The 24,287-nt window shown below is 38.7% G+C and overlaps 1 protein-coding gene across 1 annotated transcript in view; it reads right to left on the bottom strand.

Moving 5' to 3' along the window:
* The window catches only part of CTR9 (CTR9 homolog, Paf1/RNA polymerase II complex component), a 29,067-nt gene extending 8,172 nt beyond the window's left edge, over nucleotides 1–20,895 (bottom strand). The window contains exons 1-18 of the mRNA XM_045894137.2: nucleotides 20,496–20,895; nucleotides 19,173–19,271; nucleotides 16,941–17,180; nucleotides 15,568–15,685; nucleotides 14,915–15,004; nucleotides 11,694–11,842; nucleotides 10,277–10,384; nucleotides 6,716–6,823; nucleotides 6,341–6,577; nucleotides 6,016–6,105; nucleotides 5,785–5,913; nucleotides 5,493–5,676; nucleotides 3,805–3,893; nucleotides 3,133–3,318; nucleotides 2,960–3,047; nucleotides 2,653–2,801; nucleotides 590–706; nucleotides 269–414 (exon numbers count right to left, since the gene is read on the bottom strand). Of these exons, the coding sequence (XP_045750093.1) occupies nucleotides 269–414; nucleotides 590–706; nucleotides 2,653–2,801; nucleotides 2,960–3,047; nucleotides 3,133–3,318; nucleotides 3,805–3,893; nucleotides 5,493–5,676; nucleotides 5,785–5,913; nucleotides 6,016–6,105; nucleotides 6,341–6,577; nucleotides 6,716–6,823; nucleotides 10,277–10,384; nucleotides 11,694–11,842; nucleotides 14,915–15,004; nucleotides 15,568–15,685; nucleotides 16,941–17,180; nucleotides 19,173–19,271; nucleotides 20,496–20,540 (2,372 nt within the window). The 5' untranslated portion in view covers nucleotides 20,541–20,895. The remainder of the gene's footprint in view (nucleotides 1–268; nucleotides 415–589; nucleotides 707–2,652; nucleotides 2,802–2,959; nucleotides 3,048–3,132; nucleotides 3,319–3,804; nucleotides 3,894–5,492; nucleotides 5,677–5,784; nucleotides 5,914–6,015; nucleotides 6,106–6,340; nucleotides 6,578–6,715; nucleotides 6,824–10,276; nucleotides 10,385–11,693; nucleotides 11,843–14,914; nucleotides 15,005–15,567; nucleotides 15,686–16,940; nucleotides 17,181–19,172; nucleotides 19,272–20,495) is intronic.
* Between the last annotated feature and the right edge of the window lie 3,392 nt (nucleotides 20,896–24,287).

Below are 24,287 nucleotides of genomic sequence, written 5' to 3'. Positions count from 1 at the left end.
TCATTTTATTGTTAGATTAATGAAAATCTGGGGCAAACTTGCAAAGCTAGCCAGCCAGTTCTAGGGGACGCTACATGATACAAATTTGGCAGGAACCTGGCCACAGTTTGGCGCCACCTGGTGGCAGCTGTCTGCTTTGGCTTAAAAATCACTGGAATGCTTCTAATAAAAAATGATTCTCTTGAGGGAAGTGGTTTTCAGCACCTTTTGAGACAAATGGATTTAAGGAAACAAAACATTTCAAAAGTTGTTTCTACAAAATCTTTACCTATGCGCAAGCTCCAGTTCTTTCACAGCATTCAGTACTTCCTTCAGATTACTCTTTTCATCTTTCAGAACAGAGGTAGCTAATCTTTGCAGGACCAAGGCCACATTAAACATAAGTACTGTATCACTGGGGGCCACATGTCTAGCCTATAAGTAAGAAACAAAACAAATACTTTATATAATCGAATGACATGAAAAGGATTTTAGCCAAATAGAGTGTTAGATAGATAGATAGATAGATATGAACATGCACAAAATAGAATTTAAAAAAAAATATAATGCAGAATAGAACTAAATGAGAATAATGAATTTTCCTTTTTACCTTTAGCAAAGTCTGCTTGCACTCCTGTAACTTGCCACACTTGAAGAGGGCCCGGGCCAAATACAGCACAACTTCAGTGTTCTGGTGCTTATAGAATTTTCTGAGACAGTTTTCATACTATAATAAAAGAAAAAATTAGTTAAAATACAATAAGGATTAAATAATGTTGTCATAACAAGATTTCAAGTGATTTTATTTATTTATTTAATTTATTTTTTTAAAGCTTTTATTTATTTATTTGACAGAGACAGAGACAGCGAGAGCAGGAACACAAGCAGGGGGAGTGGGAGAGGGAGAAGCAGGCTCCCAAGGAGCAGGGAGCCCGATGCGGGACTCGATCCCAGGACTCTGGGATCATGACCTGAGCTGAAGGCAGTCGCTTAACCAACTGAGCCACCCAGGCGCCCAAGATTTCAAGTGATTTTAAAGCTATGTGAAAGGTGTTTTACCTTTTGAGTGCTTAATTTTAAAGAATAATTTGAGAATGATTTTTGACATTCACCAGGATACATTTTCACAACATGAAAATCTGATTAAAAAAAAAACAAAACAACAACCCACAACTAGATACTCAAAATAGTTTTTCCATTTGAAACTCGGACCAACACTGAAAGGATAAATAGACTGGACGGTCTTTTTCATATCTCTAGCAATACTATTTAGAATCAGCTGACAACTTATTAAAAGTTACACACCTGGCTCCTTTCGGTTATACTCTCTACCACCTTTCTTTAGGATTGGTGGAACCTACTGGCAACGAGCATGTGAAGTCTCACAGTTCTGGTTAACTTCTTGGTAAAACCAATATATAGCAGTCCTGGTGTCAATTTTGCCATGAACACTTCACTTTTTGACCATGGAACCTATTGTCATAGGTATGATCTTTTTCAAGGAAGGTGGCTAGAGTTTCCCCTTGAATATCCCTAGTAATTAATTTGCATTTTTAAAAGGCAACATATCATTCTGCAGTTCAGGAAGTCCCACCTCGAAAAACACCACCTCTGAGTCTACCATATGCAATCTGGGTTCTATAAGTCTTTGTCACTGGTGCCTTTCAAATATTCTGAATTTGAAAACAATACCCACCATTCTTAGAAAAAAAGGTTAACCACTTCCAGGACTGTGCTTGTCTTCTACCTCTGGTAAGAACCTTGTTTTTTCTGGGCTGCCTGGGTGGCTCAGATGGTTGGGCGTCCGCCTTCGGCTCAGGTCGTGATCCCGGGGTCCTGGGATCGAGTCCCACATCGGGCTCCTGGCTCAGCAGGGAGCCTGCTTCTTCTCCCTCTCCCTCTGCCTCTCCCCCTGCTTGCGCTCTCTCTCTCTCTCTCTCTCGCTCTGTATCTCTGTCTCAAATGAATAAAAATCTTAAAAAAAAAAACCTTGTTTTTTCTGACCATACTATTTCCCACAGAGCCTAAGAACTTTACTACATTTTAATATGCTATAGATGCTAAATATATATATAATTTAAAGATTTTAAACTCACGACCCTGAGATCAAGAGTCACTGCTCTACCGATTGAGCCAACCAGACACCCCTATATCCTAAATATGACTCTTTTACTTCAAGTTCAAGCACTCCACAAATATGAAAAGCCTAACAAAATTCTATAGTGATGAAAAACTAATCCCCATGGAGTTTTTCTCTTTCTTTCCAAAATGTCATTTAATCTGAGAAAGAAGAAACAGGAAATAAATATTAAATCCTCCTATCTTCTGGGTATTTACCGATATACTAGGCATGTTAGTGACAAGTTTGGTATCCAGTACTTTTCATACTGGATCCTCATACGATTCTGTGAATTTAAGGTACACGATCTCCATTTTACAAATGGGGAAACTGGCTCAGAGAGGATGTCCTCTGCCCAAGGCATGTGATTAGGGGTAGAACCAGGACTCCTATCTCTGTCTGGACACCAAAGACTGGCCTTAACATTATATAAATCTCTGAACACACACAAATCAAAAACAGCACACAGCTCCATGACAGGGTCAGAATGGGTAAGAAAACATTTGCTCAACAATGAACACAATATAAAAATATCTTGAAAGACAGGCTATTACCATCTGAACAGCACTGATATACTGCTTCTGTTCCACGTAGATATGCGCTAGGTTCAACCACACATCACTGATATCTGCTGTTGCTTCTCTTACTTGGGCAAATACATCACGAGCTTCACGAAAATACCCTTTGTGGGCCAAAACAGCTCCTAAAATCATAAAAAGGCTTACATTTAAGAATTTTCTAATTGTAGCCAGAAAAACAACTCAAAGTCCTGCTGTTTATTACGTTTGGGGAGCAATTACGATCTACAAACACTCCTTTGAAGGCACTTGTTTCGCACTCGACGCCACGTCTTATAATCACCTATGCCATTAGCAGCATACAGATTCTTTGCATCATTTCTGAGTACTTGTTTATAGATGGCCAGAGCACGATCTTGATGCCGCTTCTCCTATAAAAAGAAATAAACGTTATAAAACAAAATTCAAGCAGGAGTCAAGTGTCAGCTTTGTTTTAAAGAGACAAAGAGAAATTACCTTTTCTCGATCTCGAGTGGGCTGATGCAAAGTCTGGAGCCAGACGTTGCCAAGGGCCAGCATAGAGTAAGTATCACTCTGCGTAGATGGTTGCTTTAATATCCTCTCAAATTTCTTCTGTCCTGGACCCCATTCTTGTTTTGCTAAATGAAGATTACCAATCAAAGACCAAGCATCTGGATGGTCCTAAAACACACATGTGTGAAGAATCAAAATCTGTAATTTGGATTCAGAGACATCGATCACTTTTCCATGATAGCTGATTACCAAAGAGGTTTACAAGCTACATTTACAAATTTAGAGTGGAGATGGATGAATGAATTGCAAAATCAATTTAGTGTGTAATTATCAGCATAAGAAATGCAACAGAATGGAATATAGGAAGGTCATCAGTGTACAGCACAAGGCAACAGCACATAAAGATTTCAACACTTTCATTTTAGTTTGTATACACACGTGTGTGTACTAGGCTATGATGTAAAATCTGTTTCTGTGAGACACAATTGAAAAGTTTAGATAACTTCTACACTCTAGTATCTTTCACAAGTAAAAATTAAACAGGGAGATGTCAAGATACTAGAAATATGATAGACATTAAAATGAAAAACTGATTTACTAGGGAAAAAAAGGTGAGAAAATTGTTTTTCAAACTTAAGAGTTCATACTACCAACCTGATTAATTTGAAGAGCTTCCTTAAACCAATCTGAAGCCTCATAAAAATTTCCTTTATCTCTAGCCATAGCTCCTAGGCGCAAATAGCCTGAAAACATACATTTAAAAGTTTTTATGTTTAAAATATTAGCTATAAAAGATCATAATTTTAAAGTCATACTTTCAAAATGATTGCATTTTATTACATTCATACAGTGAACAGAAAAATCCCACAAGTGAAAAAATATTGAGCAGCAAAAAAACAAATTAATAATCTAACAAGTTAAAGAACCACTCTGCCACCATGAAGTCTCACTGCTTGAAATCCAATGATGCCAAAAAACATTTCTATGAAAAAATTTATCTCTGCCACTCTATTTCCAAGGCTAGCACCCCGGTCCAAGTCCTCATCTCCACCAAAGTTACTTAAGAAGCTTGGAGCAGTTCTGTTTCCAGTTTCTCTCTGATGCACAGCACTGTCACTTTTTCTTAAAAAGCTGCTTGTCATATGGCAAAACAGTGAAAGCACAGACTACTAGGGATTACTAGTTAGAAAATCTGGGCTCTAACTCCACTTAAAGAACAGTAAGAAAGTGTCACACAAATGTAAGTTATTTTCTCCAGAAAATGTCACTCTCCTCAGGCAACGAACAATGGCTTACTATTGCCTATCAAACCAATTCAAGTTCAGCCTGGCATTCAATTAAAACCTTATTTTTTTTTTAAAATCACTTTTGCATCCATAACAGCATGAGCAAGGCCAAGTTAATAGCTCCTGATTTAACCAGAATCAAAATATCATAGCTTTAGGTTCTTTTAAGGGAAGTACAGTATTGTAAATTATTTTTAATTAAAAGCTTTCCGGGGCGCCTGGGTGGCTCAGTTGGGTAAGTGACTGCCTTCGGCTCAGGTCATGATCTCAGGGTCCTGGGATCGAGCCCCGCATCGGGCTCCCTGCTCGGCGGGAGGCCTGCTTCTCCCTCTCTCACTCCCCGCTTGTGTTCCCTCTCTCGCTCTTTCTCTGTCAAATAAATAAATTAAAAAAAGCTTTCCAAATTTTACAATGTCTAGTGTGTAAAAACTCAAGGTAGGACATTTTACTAGTAATTATTTCAAAGTAAAACAATGCTCTTTCTTACTATTATAAACACTGCAAAAATGTTAATATGATATCAGAGCAGGAGCATCATAAAGGTCCATCCATCACCAAATAAGTCAAGGAGCTGTTCAAAGTCTAATAAAGGTAGCTGACCCACTGAAGATCACCTACCCTATGAAATATATGGTTCAACTGGTTTTTAGTTATTTCTTTTAGTTTCTAGCATAAATTTAAGTGAAGCTGCATTGGTTTTTTTTTTAAGGCCATAAATTTGCCTTGATAGAAAAGGGGACATTATAACCTTCACATTTTTTTGCTATTGGTTCTAAGAAAGATTTTTTTTTAGGCTGAATTTTTGCTGCTGTTGTGGGAATTTTAATTCATAAAAAAAAAGTTTACAATTGTTGGGGCGCCTGGGTGGCTCAGTCGATTAAGCATCTGCCTTCTGCTCAGGTCATGATCCCAGGGTTCTGGGATCGAGCCCCGCTTTGGGCTCCCTGCTCAGTGGGGAGTCTGCTTCTCCCTCTCCCTCTGCCTGCTGCTCCTCCTTGTGTTCTCTGTCAAATGAATAAATAAAATCTTAAAAAAAAAAACATTTACAATTCTTACAGTCAACATAATTAGGATGTTCCCGTAAGATGTTTTTATATAGTTTTTCTGCTTCATGGAATTCACACATTGCCTCATACAGCCTGGCTAAATTATATGATGTTGTAACAGAAATGGCATTATAATAATGTTCATCATGTTCAGCTTCTGCCTTTGCCCGATCCAATGATGCCAAAAAATATTTCTATGAAAAAGAAAAGAAAATTACATTGTTAAAAGACAGCTGATATATCTAAAAAAGTGTGCATTCAACTTGACAGTATGGAAGAAGGGAATAGTTCCAGTTCCCTACCTTTGCCTCCCCTAGATTTCCAAGTCTAAAATGGAGGGCACCCACATTATTCAGAATCTCTGGCGGGACATCGGCCTGCACTTTCTCCTGAAGGATCCGTGTAGCTGTTCCATAGGCTGAAAGGGCACCCTGTATTTTCATGGTGGAGACAATAAGGGGTAAGTGAAAATAAAAGGGAGAAACATTATACCACACTTTCAAAAAACACATTAGGTAGAAGACCTAAAATACCTGTATGTCAGTCTGTTCTAAGATTTGTGCCAATTCAATCCATGCTTCAACGTCATCAGGATACTGTTCTGTGACTTTCTTCAAATGGCCCTGGGATAAAAGAGGTCATTAAGCTGATGCAGGCTTAATTCAGCAACTACAGGCTGTCAAAGTAAAAAGTGGTAGCTACTCTACCTTGTTTAATACGTCAACTGTTCATTATTTCAACTGGAACAAGCTCGGCTAACAAAACTGCTTCCATCATATCTCTACTAGCAATAGCAAGAATGAGGCATGACAGTCTAGTGTTAACTATGAGAAAATAGCTACAATTTTTTAAAAGTACCTTGGCAATATCTCGTTTTTCTTGATCTTCTGAGGCAGCATATAGCGAGCCAAGAATTTTCATAGTTTCATAATTATTAGGATAAGCTTTCAAAACTTTCTCAAAGCACTGAGATGCATTTTCTTTGTCACCTCGATAAATGTACATTTGTCCCAAACCAAAAAATGGCAGCACAAAAGAGGACGAAGCAAACTGTGTGGCTTGATAGTAGTACTGGAAAGCTTGGTCATAATCTTCCTAGAAAATGAAAATAAAACAAGACCAACAGTGTATACAGACGTTTATTTTCTTTTTCACGTACAAAAGTTTTTAAAGACTTGAAACACTATGAAACAAAAGAATTAGATATTCAGAGAAGGTTTAAAATGATCTTACCTGAACGTGGAATGATCTAGCCAGCTGATAACAACTTTCTGCTTGCATAGCCTCCACTTCTGTATTATGGAATGCATGGAGAGCCAAGTGCTGGACTTTACTATAATCCTGAACAATGAGATCCAGAAATCAACGGAGTTAATTCAAACAACTCCAACAGTCTCAATCATAAGCCTTCCTCAAATTTCATTTTTAAAATGTGTTCACTGAATTACCAATAACAGTGCCATATCCAGAATTACGAATCATTTTTCTCATTCCCCTTGCAGATAAATTCATTTACCTAGAACTTAACATCTACCCATCACATCTATTACTTTATTTAATCCTGCAACAATCCTTTGAGGTATCAGTCCTATTTCTGTGATGAGAAAATCTGAGAGGTTAAGTCCTTTATTACTAGTAGAGGAAGCAGTTACAATTTATTGAGAACTATTATATACTAAGCACTGTGGTAGGTATGATACTTATAATTATTCTAGCCTCAGTCAAAAACCCTGCAAAGAGTATCATTATTACCATTTTATTGATGGGGAAATGGAGGCTTAAAGAAATAAAGTATGTTGTCTTAGGTGGAAAAGTTAGAATCTGGATTTAATTTTTTTCTGACTCCAGGGAAATGTTTTAACACATGAGGGTAGCGAGCTTAAGTGACTGGATTTGAATTCAGCTCTCTTCGAATGCATGGGTCATGACTTTCCCATTAGACCTGACTTAATCTGGATTACAGAACTAATCTCCTGAGAGTCTCAAAGTCAGAGTTCATACATCAGGGGTGGGAAACAACTTTCTGGTTTTAATAGGGATGTTTTATCCATTTGACTAGTAATCTGGTCTGGAAAGCCTTTGTTTTTTCAACTTTTTTTTTTTTAATTAGGAATAATAATGTGACCGCTGTTTTACTTTATTTATTTTTAAAAATACTTCATCTGACAGAGAGCATGAGCGAGCACAAGCAGGGGGAGGGGCATAGGGAGAGGGAGAAGCAGATTCCCTGCTGAGCAGGGAGCCCATTCGGGGCTCAATCCCAGGACCCTGAGATCATGACCTGAGCCAAAGGCAGACGCTTAACGACTGAGCTACCCAGCCGCCTCTCCCATCTGCATTTTAGCTGCTTCTCTTTCTGATCAAAAAACCAAGCTCAATTCCCAGTTTTTTCTGGAAGTCTGTGTTAATTGCTCCAGGAGTCATCATAGCTCCCATCTCTAAACTCACTTTACTACTTAATTACTGGTGTCTGGAATGTTAATTAATAATACCTTTCTTCCCAGGTAAATGATTCTTCTATAGAGGAGGCAATGTAGTGTGGTGGGCAGAGAATTAAAATATTACATCTCAACTGTACTACCTGCTAGCTGAGTGAATTTTGGCAAGTGATGTTACTTAACTTTGCTGAGTCTCAATTTTCTTTATCCATAGAAAGGGAAACAGAAATATCCTGCCTACCTCCTAGAGCTGCTCTAATGACAGATCAAGAAAACACATGTTAGCATGCTCTGTAAACCTTTAGTACATATAGTCAGTGCAAGATGACTTCACAGTGCTGATCACATATCAGGTGTTCAGTAACACTCAAATAGATTGGCTTGATTTACATATTTCACGTACACAATCTAAAAGGTTTTGAGTTTGTTAAAGAACAAGACTTTATCTTCAGTAGTGGAAGGGTGATTAGCATTGAAAATTAGAAACTGAATAATTTTCAATTGGTTCAAGGAAGCTGTCCTAACAGCTGTGAGCAATGATTATTAAACATGTACTCAAATATTTAGGATTATTAGTCCTTTTTCTTTTCAGTAAAAAGCATACTTGGGTAACTCTTTTATCTGAAACAATAACACTTCAAGTACTTATAAGATACATTTCCATCTTCTCCCTAAATAGTTGCCTTTCCCTACTATAACAGTTACAGCATAAAGCTAATTAATAATTCATCAGGAAGGGCGCCTGGGTGGCTCAGCTGGTTAGGCGACTGCCTTCGGCTCAGGTCATGATCCTGGAGTCCCTGGATCGAGTCCCACATCGGGCTCCCTGCTTGGCAGGGAGTCTGCTTCTCCCTCTGACCCTCTCCCCTCTCATGTGTTCTCTCTCTCATTTTCTCTCTCTCAAATAAATAAATAAATAAAATCTTTAAAAATAATAATAATAATAATTCATTAGGAATGGGGAATATGCTTCTATAGCCAGAGGGAATAAAGCATCATGGTTAATAGCTGTATGACCTTAGGCTATTACCTCTGCCTCAATTATTCATCCACAAAATGGGGATAATATTAACTACCTCTGACTATTCTACAAATTCATGGAATACATTTTTTTTAAGTTTTATTTATTTCAGTAATCTCTACATCCAACATGGGGCTCAAACTCACAACCCTGAGATCAAGAGTCACATGCTCTTCTGACGGAGCCAGGCAGGCACCCCCATGGGATTTCACTTTTAATAACACTTGGTATTTAGTAAGTATTAACTACATATTAATAGCAATAATAACAGTGATATGCTATCATAAATAAGGATTGATACAGTCCTGTGAACTTTTTAAATTAAACTATTTAATTAAAGTTCCTAGTACAATTTAGTACTTCCATATGGGAAGTAAAACTTTCGTACTTACTGTATAAAAAGTTTGCCAATGAAATCTTGGATTTAGCATTCAAGAAATCTAAAATACCATTGCTTCTACAGAATTAGTGGCAACTTTAAAAATTACATCTTGGGGGCGCCTGGGTGGCTCAGTTGGTTAAGCAACTGCCTTCAGCTCGGGTCATGATCCCGGAGTCCCGGGATCGAGTCCCATGTCGGGCTCCCTGCTCGGCGGGGAGTCTGCTTCTCCCTCTGCCCTCTTCCCTCTCGTGCTCTCTGTCTCTCATTCTCTCTCTGGCAAATAAATAAAATCTTAAAAAAAATAAAAAATAAAAAAAATTAAAAAATTACATCTTGATCAATATGCAAAAATAAACAAAAACTTTAATGACTTCTTGGCTGCCTACATAAGTAGGTCCAAACTCCTTATATCACACAAGTGCCTCACTATCTGGACCCAATGCATTATCTAGCAAGAGCCCACCACATGCCATGGTTTTACTAAACCAGAGACTATTTCTACATCTGTGCCTTTCCCCTTTCAACTACCTGAAGACCTCCTCCTAAAAACCTAGTTCAAGAGCTTTTCCTTCTTGGTGAAAACCCTTTTTAACCACTTGGTTACTTCCTCTTTCGTTTCTCTACCACATCAAGATAGAGACCTTTATTTCTATATTTACATTTGTTTACATGTCTGTGTTTTCTACGAAGCCGAACCGAGTGCAGAAACGATATTTTACTGGTCTCCACATGTCTACTGCAGTGTTGGGTACAGTATAAAGGGTCAATAAATATTAAATGAATGAAGGAACAAACATACCCACCCCCAATTAACTAATACAAATTTTAATCTGAAAAAAACTCTTGACATTTTCAATTTTTTTCCAAGTTAAAAAAACAAAGTATCAACTGCAGAAAAGAAAAACAAATCAGGATTTAAAAGCAAACAACTTTAATAAATTGGCTTCTCCTACCTTTTTGAAGAAAAAGTGATTTGCCAAGTGGTTCAATACCATGGGGTTGCTGGGATCAATAGTATAGGCTCTGGAAAGAAGCTGGACACCATTTTTTATGGAATCAGCCTAAAAGAAAAACAATGACAACAGGGCCATTACTCAATTAGCATTTTTTCCGAAGTTTTCTTTATAGTCTGAAAAAATAAGGTTACATAAATCTGAGTTCAGACACCAAAATATAGCTCTTGTTTCAGTTAACCTTCAGCAGGGATAAACAAATTTCAAATAGTGAATTAAACTGTTAGAACTTCCCTCACAAACAGTCACCTTCGGTATTTTTATAGATCCTGGCTGTCGTCTTGATGTGGCAGATGTCTGTGGATTACCCAACAGCCAGTTTACCCCCCTTACTCTGTTTAAATAGAGTCCAGACTTAACAGCTTGTGATCTTTTAATTTCAGGAAGGAAAGTTCCCTCCTCCTCTTCTCAAGCCCCAGGGGATGAATGATGGTTGATCTAATCCAGTCAAGATAACCTATTCCCCTTCTCTGGGGATCAGTCTAAGGCAGTGGTTCTAAACTGGGGGTGAGGTCATTTTTCATTATCACAACAGGGAGGACGTGCTGGCATTTAGTGGGCAGAGGTCAGGGACGCTGCTAAACATCCTACCAATGGGTAGGATAATTTCCCACAACAAAAAATTATCTAGCTCCTTAAGTCAACAGTGCTAAGGCTGAGAAACTCTGATAACCCTGTCTAGACAATTATATACAAGGGGGAGCGTGATGGGGATAGAACTGCTCTAAGAGAAAGCCATTTATCCTTTCCCTTTCCTCCCTCTATATAAGGTTGATGAAATAATGAGAGCCTTGGAGATACAGCAGCTATCTTGCAACTATGAGGTGACAGACACAAGGAGGAAAATCTACATACTAAGGAAGGACAGAAAGATGTAAAATTCTGGGTTTGAGAATACTGAGGTGCTAAATCCAAGACCTTAGATAGCTGGTTTAGTAGACGATAAAAACCCTCATGTTTAAGTCACTGCAGTAGGCTTTTTGTTACTCGCAATGGAAAGTATTCCAAACTGACATACATTGCACAGCTTCTTATGTGAAATTCTGAAATCTAAAAACTTCTTAAAAAACAAGTTGTTTGGTAATCTTAGAGCAAGCTTACATGGGGGCAAAACTTTACCTGAATTGTGAGGTTACCCTATTACTGTGAAGAGTCACTCCTTCTGACAAAGAAATAGAAGTTTGCCTTTGGGGTGGTGTCCTAATACCTGGGTGTTACAAATTATGCAGTGCAGGCATCATATTACATTTCTATTATCTGCAGTCTTGACCTCTAAAACACTCTGGTCTCAAGAGTTGTAGATAAGGAAGAGTGAGCCTGACAGATCAGTCACAAAAGAATTTTTTCATTCACATACCTCTTTATTGTTGAGTTCTAGTACAGCCAGTCCAACCAATGCTCCCACACATTTGGAATTGAGTTCCAGGGCTCTGCTGAATGCCAGACGAGCTTTCTCCAGTTTGTTAAGTTTCACAAAGCAATGACCCATTCCTAAACGAACTTCCGCTAAAAAAAATAGTCAATCTGTCAAACTAGAGCATTTTTAGGGTTTGAATTCAACAAAATGCTTAAACATTCTCTATGAGTTGCAAAATCTCAAAATTAACCTCAGTATAACTACACTATAAAATCTTTTGGTATATCACAAATTTGGTTTCAGTGGATATTATACCACACCGCCCACCCCCTTTCTTGCCATAAACAGAATACCTACCATACTGGTATTTTTCTTGCACTCCTGCCTACACGGTACCTTCAATATCTAATTTTCAAACAGCAATTTTTAAAGACAGCAAAAAGTTTCATGAAGGTCTTCAATACTGTAACTGACTATGTGCACATACTGTCATTCCCTTCAGAGCTATGCTTATACTTGCTACCCAACTTCAAGGCCCTGCCAAAACTCCACCATGTTCCCATGAAGGGCCAACCTCTCCACTGGTTACTGGATCTTACCTTTCTCATCTATTTAAGGACACTGCTCCAGCAACCCTCTCCTATTTTTCCTGCATCATCAAATTTTCTCCCTCTACTACATTATTCTCATCCACATACATTCTCCCATCTTAAAAAAAAAAATCCTCTCTTGATTCCATTTTCCTTTCCAATTGTCAACCCACTCCTATTCTTCCCTTGATAGCAAAACTCCTTGAAAGATCTATCTATAGTTGCTGCCTCTCTAACTTTCCTTTTCCATTTTCTGTTAAATGTATCCACCAAGCATCTCACCCCCACCATTCCAGTAAAACTGCTTTTATCAAGGTCACTAATGATTACTGTGCTACTGAATTCAATGATCAATTCTGGGTTCCTATTTTACTTGGCCTAACAATAGAATGTGACAGTGTCTGACCCTGTCCTGGAAACATTTTACATCTGACTTCAAGGACACTGCCCTTACTCTCTTTTCCTCTTACATCTCTGGCTGCTCCTTCTCAGGCTCCTTTGTTGGTTCTTCATTTCCCTTCTACAATGTCACAGTGCCCTAGAACACCATCTTGGAACCTCTTTTCTATCTCTACTCATTCCCCTGGTGACCTCATATTTTCATGGCTTTATACACCATCTCTATGTTGATGACTTCCAAATTAATTACTTCAGCTCAGACCTCTTTCCTGAATGACAGCCCTCCTGACCTCTCCACTTGTAGGTCTAAAAGGTATTTTAATATTTTCATGTCTAAAACTAATTCGTTGTGAATTATATTTTCCAGATGTGCTAAAATGTAACTCTACTCCTACAAGGAGTTACCTGATTCCTCCTTTGTCTCATACATCACATCTACTCCGTCAGTTCTTCCTTCAAAATATACATAGATTCCGATCATTTGCACCTCCACTCTTACCACCCTAGTGCAAGCCACAATCATCTCTGACCTACATGACTGCAAAAGCCTTCTACCTGGTCTCCCCATTTCTATCCTTGCCCCCCACTTGTCTCAACCAGAAGCCCAAATGATCCTTTTAAATATAAGTCAGATCATTACTTACTCCTTTGCCCAAAGTCCTCAAATGGCTTCCTATGTCTATCATAGTAAAAGCCTAAGTCCTTATAATAACCTATGATGCCTTACATGATTGGTCCTTGGTTCTATCTCTGACCCAATTCTTACTACTTTTCCTTCTCATTTTCTCTCTCCATTCCAGATACACTAGCTTCCTCGCCATTCTTCAGACTTGCTAGACCCACTCTTTCCTCAGGACCCTTTGTACCTCCTATTCCCTCTCTCTGGGAATAATCTTCTTCCATATATCTACAGGTCTATTATTTTAAGGTCTTTATTTAATTGTTACTATTCTCCTGGTCAACCTTTCTTTTTTCTTCTTTTTTTTGGGGGGGGGGAGGAGCAGAAGGGGACAGAATTTTTCTTTTTTTTTTTAAGATTTTATTTATTTATTTGAGAGAGAGACAGAGCATGAGCAGGGCGAGGGGCAGAGGGAAGAGGGAGAAGCAGGCTCCCCACTGAGCACAGAGCCCAATGCAGGGCTTGATGTCAGGACCCTGAGCTGAAATTAAGAGTGAGACGCTTCACTGACTAAGCCACCCAGGCTCCCCGAGAGAGAGAATCTTAAGCAGGTTCTATGCCCAGTGCAGAGCCCAACGCAGGACTTGACCTCACAACCCTGAGATCATGACCCAAGCCAAAATCAAGAGTCGGATGCTTAACTGACTGAGACACCCAGGAGCTCCCTGGTCAACCTTTCTAAGCAATCTCCCAATTCTTCTCATACACCTTTTCTGCTTTACTTTCCTTTTACTGATATCTTATGCAGTATGTATTTTACTCATTTTATCTTCCACACTGCAAAATGAATTCCATGAGGGCAGGGATTTTTTTTTTTTTTTTTAAGATTTATTTATTCATTCCAGAGAGAGACAGCAAGCAGGGGGAGGGACAGAGGGAGAGGGAGAGAATCTCCATCAGACTCCCCACTGAGCATGGAGCCCAACATGGGGCTCAATCCCATGACCCCAAGATCATGACCTAAGCTGAAACCAAGAGTCTGACGCTCAATCCACTGAGCCACCCAGGCACCCCAAGGCAGGGATTTTTGTCTCTTTGGTTTACTGCTGCATTCCTTCGGTCTAGAACAATGCCTGGCAAATAGTTGATTCTCAATAAGATTTCCTAAATGACTGAGATTTTCAACAGAAAAATAGTATAAAGCAAAAAGATTATAATATGATCTGCTAGGGATGCCTGGATGCCTCAGATGGTTAAGCTTCTGAATCTTGGGTTTCAGCTCAGGTCATGATCTCATGGGTCATGAGATCGAGCCCTGCATCAGGCTCCATGCTCAGCAGCGTGTCTGCTTAAAGATTCTCTCCCTCTGCCTCCCACCCCACTCACGCATGTTTTCTCTCTATCTCTAAGATAAATAAATCTTAAAAAAAAATAAGATCTGCTATTCAGCTTTTGGATCAAACATGGTATTTTTTTTTTTAATTTCAATTCTGTCATTTTAACAACCCTATAGCATCTTTTCACAACTAACTTCACAGGCAATTGCCAAATTCTCAATATTTTCACAGTTGGATCATATAGAGCTTAGACTTCAAATAAAGTTTTTCTCTTACCTGGACATCCTGGGTTAGTACGCAATGCTTTCTTATAGTAAGCAAGAGCTCCTCTGTAATCCTTCTTGTTGAATGAAATGCAAGCTTTACCTATAATAATTTTTAAAAATAAACATGCATTGACTAAAGAACACAAGTCTCATATATCCTACATGAACTCACCTAAATCAAACACATCTCTGAGTAAGAAATACTTGAAAATGGTGAAAATGATTTCATATTTAAACTTGTTTTCCATAAGGATATATTAATTTATGCCTATAAATAAAACAGTCCTGTTAAATGGTATAAAACAATTAAAATAGCTTATAGTTGTCCAAATAGACATTGCTTATTGACTCTTTAGAAGTGGATAACAAATTATTCTTAACTGGTATATTATATATATAATATTTTGAAGTGACTTTAATAGTAAAGGGAGTTCTTTCCTTTTTTAAAATTTAAATTCAATTAATTAACATATAATGTATTATTTGTTTCAGGGGTACAGGTCTGTGATTGTAACTTCAAAAGAAACAATGATCTATTGCAGATAGTTTCATTTTTATAAAGTAAAGCTCTTCTACGTTGCTGTCCAGCCCAGTCAAAGAAATATAATCCAGGCATATGATGAAAGATACAGTTCCCTAAGATGGTTGCCAAAAATGACTTACCAAGAAGGGCTGGAATATTATTTGGAGATTGGTTGAGTACAAAATGAAACTGCGCATCAGCCTGATCCATTTTGTCACCTTCAAGTAGACAGAAGCAGGCTCTTCCCAACAAATGATTCTGAAAAAGCAATATATCATCTTAGACTTGACTTTACCAAGGAGCAACCACAATTTAACATAGTAACACTAAAATGAAAACCATATAGGAAGGAGGTGGAGTATCACACCAATTCCTCTATCAACTATAATGTGTTTAAACTACCAATGGGCAATTCTTAATTACAAATCAAGAAATTATCCAGAAATGCAAGTCTTCTGTGCCAGGAACAATGACAAAAAGGAAAGTTCATTCTTCCACAACAGCCAGAATATGGAAAGAACCCAGATGTTCCTCTACAAATGAATGAATAAAGATGTAGTGTGTATATAGACACATATGTATATATGTCTATATACACACAATGAAATATTACTCAGCCACCAAAAAGAATGAAATTTTTCCATCTGCAACAACATGATGGAACTAGAGTGTATCATGCTAAGTGAAATGAGAAAGACAAATACCCTATGATTTTACTCATATGTGGAACTTAAGAAACAAAACAGATGAACATAGGGGAAGGAAAGGAAAAATAAAGTAAGATGAAAACAGAGAGGGAGGCAAATCATAGAGACTCTTAACTACAGGAAATAAACTGAAGGTTGCTGGAGGGGAAGTGGGTGAAGGGAATGGGGTAATTGGGTGATGGGCATTAAGTAGGGCACTTGAAGTAATGAGCACTGGGTGTTATATGCAACTGATGAAACACTAAATTCTACCTCTGAAACTAATAATTCAGTACATGTTAATTAAATTGAATTTAAATAAAAAATTTTTTTAAATATACTTGAAATTCACCTGGAGATGATGGAATTACTGACTCAACCTGTGGATAAGTTTTATTTATTTATTTATTTTAAAGATTTTATTTATTCAGTTGAGAGAGCGAGCGAAAGCACAGAGGGAGAGTGAGAGGGAGAAGTGGACTCCCCACCAAGCAGAGAGCCCAATGTGGGGCTTAATCCCAGGACCCTGAGATCACGACCCAAGCTGAAGGCACACCCCTAACCGACCGAGCCACCCAGGTGCCCCATGGATAAGTTTTATATATGCTAAATTTGCCCACATTACTTCAACAGTACAACAACCAAAGAAATTCCAATTTTAACAGGGAATTCTTCTTCTTTTGATATTTTTATCATCAACCATGTTATTTTAAGAAAAATTCTTTCCAAAAAAAAAAAAAAAAATCTGTTGCCTATCACACACACAGTTTACTCTCATGTGGTATTTCTTCCCCTTTCATAAATTCAAAGAAATCGGACTTATTTACCTGATCATACATAATAATTTTATCAGCCATGGTATACAACAGGGTTGCCTGTGTAATAAGATCTTTCTTATTGTCCTTATTCTTTTCCTTCCGAGCCTGTTGTACATAATAGGCTGCCAATGTATCCAGGCAAGTCATCTGGTCTTTTTCATGGTCTCTATAGTCCAAATTGCCATCTATACGTGCTGCTTCCAACAACTTTACAAACTCTTCTGTTTTTCCTTGCTTGTAATATTCCAGCTAAAAGATAAAGAATCAAATTAGAATTATTAAAGCATATGTCCATACAAAAAGCTGCACATAAACATTTATAGCAGCTCTATTTGTAATAGCCAAAAACTGGAAACAACTCAATTGTTGACCAACAGGTGAATGGACAAACAAGCTGTGGTTTATCTGTACAATGGCTGCTGCTCAGCAGAAAAAAGAACCACTGATACATGCTACAATGTGGGTAAGTCTCAAGATAATTATGCTGAGTGAGAGAAGCCAGACCAAAAAGAGTACATACTGTAATGATTCCATTTGTGTAAGAACTCTGGAACATGCACTCTTTAGAAACAAAAAGCAGATCAAGAGTTGGCTGACCACTGTGGGGTGTGGGGAAGAGTTTGGAGGAAGGTTTGGGGGGTGATGGATATATTCATTATATTGATTGTAGTGATGAATTCACAGGTGTGAAATATGCTAAAACTTCTCAAATGGTATATGTCAAGTATGTGCAGCTTACTGTAGGTGAATTATGCCTAATAAAGTTGTTAAAAAAGTGATAATCACCATAAATTTTTCCAAATTACTACTTACCTAGCAATAGTTGATTTCAAACTAAATCAGAGCCCAAGAGAAAAAGCAATAATGACGCGGATGTAGAATTCTAAACAGAAAACTTAGGTTCTGGTTCTAGATCTATCAAAATTATCCATGACTTTGGGCCTGCTAAATAACTTCCCTGGGCATCTGTTTCATTTATTAATACTAAAAGGAAGATCTGCCATTTTTTATCCACCTACTGTGGGCCACAGATTATGCCAGGAACTTTATATACTTATTTCGAATCTGTACAATCACCCTTAAAATGAATGCTAACATCCCCACATTTTAGATGAGAAAACAGGCTCAGAAGGTAATCATTTGTCTAAGGTCACACAGCTAGTAAGCAGCCAAGTGGGAATTTGAACAAAGGCTTCTCTAATCCCAAAGCCTACACTCTTTTCTCTAACACTCTACAGCCCACAGTGTTTCATCAATTTTACCACAGGTGCCACACTAATCTTTCAATCCTCCATTTTTTCTGTAAGTGCTGTTAAAGGAGGCATTTGTACTAAAGTAAATCTAAATTCCCCCTCTGGCTTTAAAAACTGTGTGACAACATTAATGGCTTGTTCTCCATAGACCAGGAAAACTTAACACTTCAGAAAGGCACTACTGTCACTAAAAGTATTTCTCTGTAAATCCTTATCTAAGAAATTCTTTACAGTTAGGCTTGAGCACTGGATATAAGCCCAAATGCAGATTGACTTCTCCTTTCAAGATAATAGGAGGAGCCTCCTATGTATCTTTACACAAAAGTGACCTGGGGCACACTTGCTTAAAAAAAACATGATTTTAGTATATGCTAGAATATATTACCAGAATAATTTATTATGATGTTCTCATAAAAAGGAAACATTAGGCAGTTGGTGCTGGGGAGAGTGAAGGGTGTTAGAATTTTAGGCTGAGGTGACTCTCCTGAGAATCTCCAGTAGGGTTTATGTTATGGAAGGGACCAAAGAGGACAAAAAACAAGCCTGAGATAAACTTCATCCAAAAGGGCTTTTGTTAGTTAGCCTGGAATATAATCACCTTCTAGACTATTTTATGGAAAATGTTTTACTGTTATGGGAAACAATGCTAAGTAACAATGTTTACATGGTGGCACCTTGTTTTTTCTCAGATTACCTACAAAGCACAAACCAGTCTTCATTGAGTGATTAATAATCAAATACACAGTACAGAGTACTATTTAACTTAAATGAATTTTGCCTTTACCAACATATATTAATTTACCAGTGGAGTAGTATTTAGGAAACTGGCCTTCTTGTTCTATAAATGGTAATACAATTAACTTCCATACATATGGTACAATTTACTTATCCTGCTCCCAAGCTGGCTATTAATTACTATATCTGAAAACAGAAACCAAATATTTTTCCCAGTCAACATATAAAAAATATTTGTTACATGAACACTGACCGCCAAAGCAATCCATATGTGCAGTTGTGTGTGTTCCTGTTTCAGAATACTGATAACTTCATCTCCCTCCGGTAACTGATCGAAGTCAAGTTCAATGACCTAAAACACAAAATGCGGTTTTGACTCTTATTTCTCCTTTAAATTCACATTTCTTCTTTGCTGCTTTTCAGAATATACATCAATATGGATATACATAGGGTTTATGTTCACTTGCAATAGGGCTGCGCAAGTATATGTTAAGACACGTTTAAGGCACACATGTCAAAATAGGTCATATGACAATATTAAGGTAAAAGCATAGAGAAGCAAACAAATACTGCTAGTTGTCTTCAAATCACCAGAACTATAAAATGTTACAAAAGCTTTGCTTACTCAAAAAGAACAAAACAAAACCCTGCCTAACATATAATCCAGGTGAAGTGCGGATAAGCACCCCAGAGACTCTGATGCCACAGGCCTGACAACTTGAGAAGCACAAGCCTAGAGGCTATGGAACCTGAATGCCACTGTACATTCATCAGGGAGACAGCATTTGTGTGTCACAGACACTCCTGAATGTGGGCACAAAATTTAACAGCAGGCAAATGTTCTGGAATTAGATGGTGGTGATGGTTTACACAACTTTACAACAATACTACTGAAAACCACTGGATTTTATGCTGAGTCAATTATATCTCAATATTATATCTCAATCGAACAAAAATGAGAGTATGAAATTATACTGGATATAGACAACATCAATGCTGAGGGCTTTACTCAGACAAGCCAAGGCTACCCATGATGAGGCTGGGGAAGGGAGAGAGGGCTCGTTCTATCAGCACACCGTGGCGGCTATATCTCGGGGTCTCTATTTCGCCAATGGAGCCGTGTGTGGGGGACACTGCACCATGGCAGACTCGAGTTTCTACGGGATAAAGGGCGACATCCTATGTATTCTCAGGGAGAGACAGTTTGAGCAGCAGAGACCACCGTGACATCAGCGCCCACCTCTTTTATCTGTGAGGCGCCTTACAATTTATCCGCACTCTCGCACCCCTGCGCCCGACAATTAGGAAGAGGGCAGAGTACTGTCACATACGAACAGGTAGGAAAGGAACTTTCAAGAACTCCTCGGCGTGGCCCCGAGGCTGCGGGAACGTGATGGTGCCAGCCTGGAAAGGTGCAGGGGCTGGGGAAGGAGGTGACTGGGGCTTCGGTCGGGGATTTCGACCTGGGCTCCTGGGGGAGAAGGTGCTTCCGCTTCAGAGGCGAAGTCGAAAGAAGGGGGAAGGAAGGGATCATCCAAGTTCAAGGTTCCCACCCTCCCCCATACTCGACACTTACCTCGTCAGTGTCCCGGAGGGGAATCTCGATGGAGCCCCGCGACATGATGAGATCAGAAGGCGAGCGGGCGTCTCGCCCTTCCGCTCCGCAGCCGGTACTCCTGGCTTCTGGCTGTTCCAGAGGTTAGCGGCGTCCCGGGCTCAGGTCGTGACTGCCGCTCCGCGGCGCCGCCGGAGCTTGGGCTTCTCCTTCCCGTCAGCCGCTTAAACAACGAACAGCGGACGGCGTCCGGCCACTTCCGGCAGCCCCGCCCCCTGACCCGGAAGCATTCCCGGCTGGAGGGCCTGTCAGACGGCAGGCGCAGCCAGGGGTTCTGGCGTTTCCTCGACTGTGGAACCACGGTGTCGAGGTTTTCGTTAGCGTGTCAGCCCCTCGGTGGGTCTGCGGCTTCTGAATCAGGCCCGCACTGGCGTAGCCTGAATGAAAACGCTGAAGGCGTAGCCGCCCGGCCCCGCGGTGGGCGGGGCGACGAATGAGGCGCGGGTTCCGGGCCTGGCCACTGACTGACGTGGGACCTCCGGCCAATTCTGGCTGTAGTGTCCGAGCCGGACTCCGCCTCCGCGCCCCGGACTCCGCCTCCGCGCCCCGGACTTGGCGCATCTTTTCTGCACAAGATTGCCGTGAATAATTCAATCATTTATTCCTCAGCGCAAACAAGGGCTCTTCGTTTAGCAGATGTGAGGTGCAAGTCATACCTGTGCTACCTTTGTGATCAGTTTAAATATAAGGTTACAATAAATTGTGTGTGTGTATTTTCGGTTCTTAGAAGGATATGAGAATCTGCTATATTTGTAACCTTGCTATAGTTCCTGGGGTGTGTGTGTGTGTGTGTGTGTGTGTGTTTTCGGTTCTTAGAAGGATATGAGAATCTGCTAGATTTGTGATTTTAATAAAATAGTTGAAGAATTTGATTAAACCTGTAATCAGTGTTTTGATTAAATTATATAATTTGATTAAATACATTTTAATTACTGTTTTCATTGTAGAACATGATTAAACTGTAATCAGTGTTTTGATTCAGTCAGATAATCTGATTAAATAAATTTTTAAACTTTGTCAGTTTTATCTCCTAAGTGTCTCTCAGATGTATCTTCTCTTCATCTCACCACCTCCATGCTAGCCCAAACCAATATTCTTTTCTGCCTGGCTTACTGCAGTAGCCTCCCCTTTTACCCAACACTCCAGTCACTCGTCCTAAATTCCCATCCAGCTTCAGCATTTTACACATTTATCTTTTAAAAATACCAATTTGATGTTTGTATTTCCTCCCAACTCCCTCAAAAACTTTAACTGGACACTTTGTAAGCCTTTACGTGGAAACTTTGTTAAATTTATGCTTTTGATTAGTTGAGTAACTATTCGGAGCTGTGCTGTCCAACATAATGTTAACCCTGTAATTAGCCATGTAATTTAAAATAAGCTAGGTAATTTAAAGTTTTCTATTAGCCACATAAAAAAAGCAAAAACAAATAGATGAAATTAATTTTACTAATATATTTTATTTAACCCAATATATCCAAAATATAATTTCAACCTGTAATCAATATAAAAATAGATACTTTATATTTTTTCATACAAGTCTTGGAAATCCAGTATGTACTTTACACTTATATACTTTATTCTTTTTTTAATTTTATTTTTTAAATTTAAATTCAATTAACATATAATGTATTATTGTTTTCAGAGGTAGAGGTCAGTGATTTATCAGTCTTATATAATACCCAATGCTCATTACATCACATGCCCTCCTTAATGTCCATCACCCAGTTACCCCATCCCTCCCCCCCCCTCCCCCCAGCAACCCTCAGTTTGTTTCCTATGATTAAGAGTCTCTTATGGTTTGTCTCCCTCTCTGGTTTCATCTTGTTTTATTTTTTCCTCTCTTCCCTTATGCTCCTCTGTTTTGTTTCTTAAATTCAACATATCAGTGAGATCATATGATAATTTCTTTCCCTGATTGAGAAAGCTTAGCATAATACCCTCTAGTTCCATCTGCATACTTTATTCTTTTTTTTTTTTTAAGATTTTATTTATTTATTTGACAGAGACAGGGAAAGTGAGAGCAGGAACACAAGCAGGGGGAGTGGGAGAGGGAGAAGCAGGCTTCCCGCCGAGCAGGGAGCCTGATGTGGGACTCGATCGCAAGACCCTGGGATCATGACCTGAGCAAAGGCAGACGCTCAACGACTGAGCCACTCAGGCGCCCTATACTTTATTCTTAATGGCTTAATTTCAATTGGAAATACTGGAACTGTATTAGATTTCATAAAATTTTCAGTTGAAAAGATAGATTCACATACTTGAGTTTTTCCAAATGCACTTAAAAATTTCCAGTCACTGAAGAAATTATCAGCTTTAAATTTTAATTAAAAATAAAATTAAAAATTTAATTCCTCACTTGCATTAGCTGTATTTCAAGTGTCAATAGCAACGTGTGGTTAGTGGATACTGTTTTGGACAGCACAGCAAAGTATTTCCAGGAAGGTTTATATAGTGAACTTTAAACAAAAGTATACATAGTGGTGAGTGTTCTTCTCTATGCTCAAACCTCCCTGGCCTCAAAGACACTAGCAATACATTTGAATTAGTTTTTGAGTTACTGACAACCAAAGGCATCCTAACTTATAATACAGACACTATGACTGATTGAATAATAGGGGTATTGATTTAGATTGGGATTTGGAGGAAGTAACATTTAAGTTGCAAATGGGATGGTGAGTAAAATTTGGCTGGGTAAAGGTTATAGGGGAGTGTGTACCAGAGAAAGGGAATACTGTGCTAGGGAAGAGCTTGTGAACCTGAAAGAAGGCCACATGGCTGGAACATAGAGATGAGGGGGAGAGTAGAGTAGGTGGAGGATGAAGACATAAGAAGGAGCCAGATCATGCCCAGATTTATCTTTGTAAAGCAAAATCGGCACCTTGTCCTGCTTCCAATATGAATAAGTATAAATGTCACATACCACAGTTAGGAAAAACAAAACACTTTGTGCTCCGAGATAAGCCAAAAAAGAACGGTGTCATACTATCCATAGTTTCCAAAATGAATGAAACTTTTAGCCTTTCTCACATGTTTCTGATTCCTTAACAAAAACAATTTAATCACTGGCTTTTATAATGCCGACTTTTGTCTTTTATAAGTCTGGTGATACGCAATAATTTGGGGGAGTATGGCAATCATGTGAGAAAGTTATTTTTTCCATCATGAACCATATAACCTTGGGGTGTGTGTGTTTTCTGAACCAGTCCTTCTAAAGTTGAACTCACTTGTAAACTTTTGCAAGTGTTTTTCTATGAAAACTTTTTTTCTAAATGTTTTTGTCTCTGAGACTTCTTTTAACATAGGATATGTTAAGGAATTTGGATTTTATTTTAGGTGCAATGTAACTGAAAAGTTTGAAATGATGTTTATATGTTTCAATCAGTATGTGTGTGTGGAAGAGAGAGAGAATTGGTTCTGTGGCTTTAAAAGATTGTTCTGGCTACATTGTAGAGAATGGATTAGAGAGTATTTGAGAGGATGTGGGCAGGCCACTTGGGAAACTAGTCCTGGTGACTGTCCAGGTGACACATGATAAATATCTAGGAATAGCTTTAAGGTAGTGGAGGGGTAGAGAGATATATACTGTATCTCCATTTCTCTCCACCTCCACTACAATCAATCAAGCAATAAATAAATCTTAATCACTAGGTCTTGATAATGCATTGGATATATGGGTCATTGAAAAAGTGGTGTCAGGAAGGGCTTCCAGAGTTCGGCCATGAATTACTGGGTGAATGAAGTGTCATTTTC

This window comes from Mirounga angustirostris, unplaced genomic scaffold (assembly GCF_029215605.1).
Source record: "Mirounga angustirostris isolate CCGP_5_RB_7025 unplaced genomic scaffold, mMirAng1.0.hap1 SCAF_13, whole genome shotgun sequence".
Taxonomy (NCBI): domain Eukaryota; kingdom Metazoa; phylum Chordata; class Mammalia; order Carnivora; family Phocidae; genus Mirounga; species Mirounga angustirostris.
This window is presented reverse-complemented; position numbering and strand designations above follow the sequence as displayed.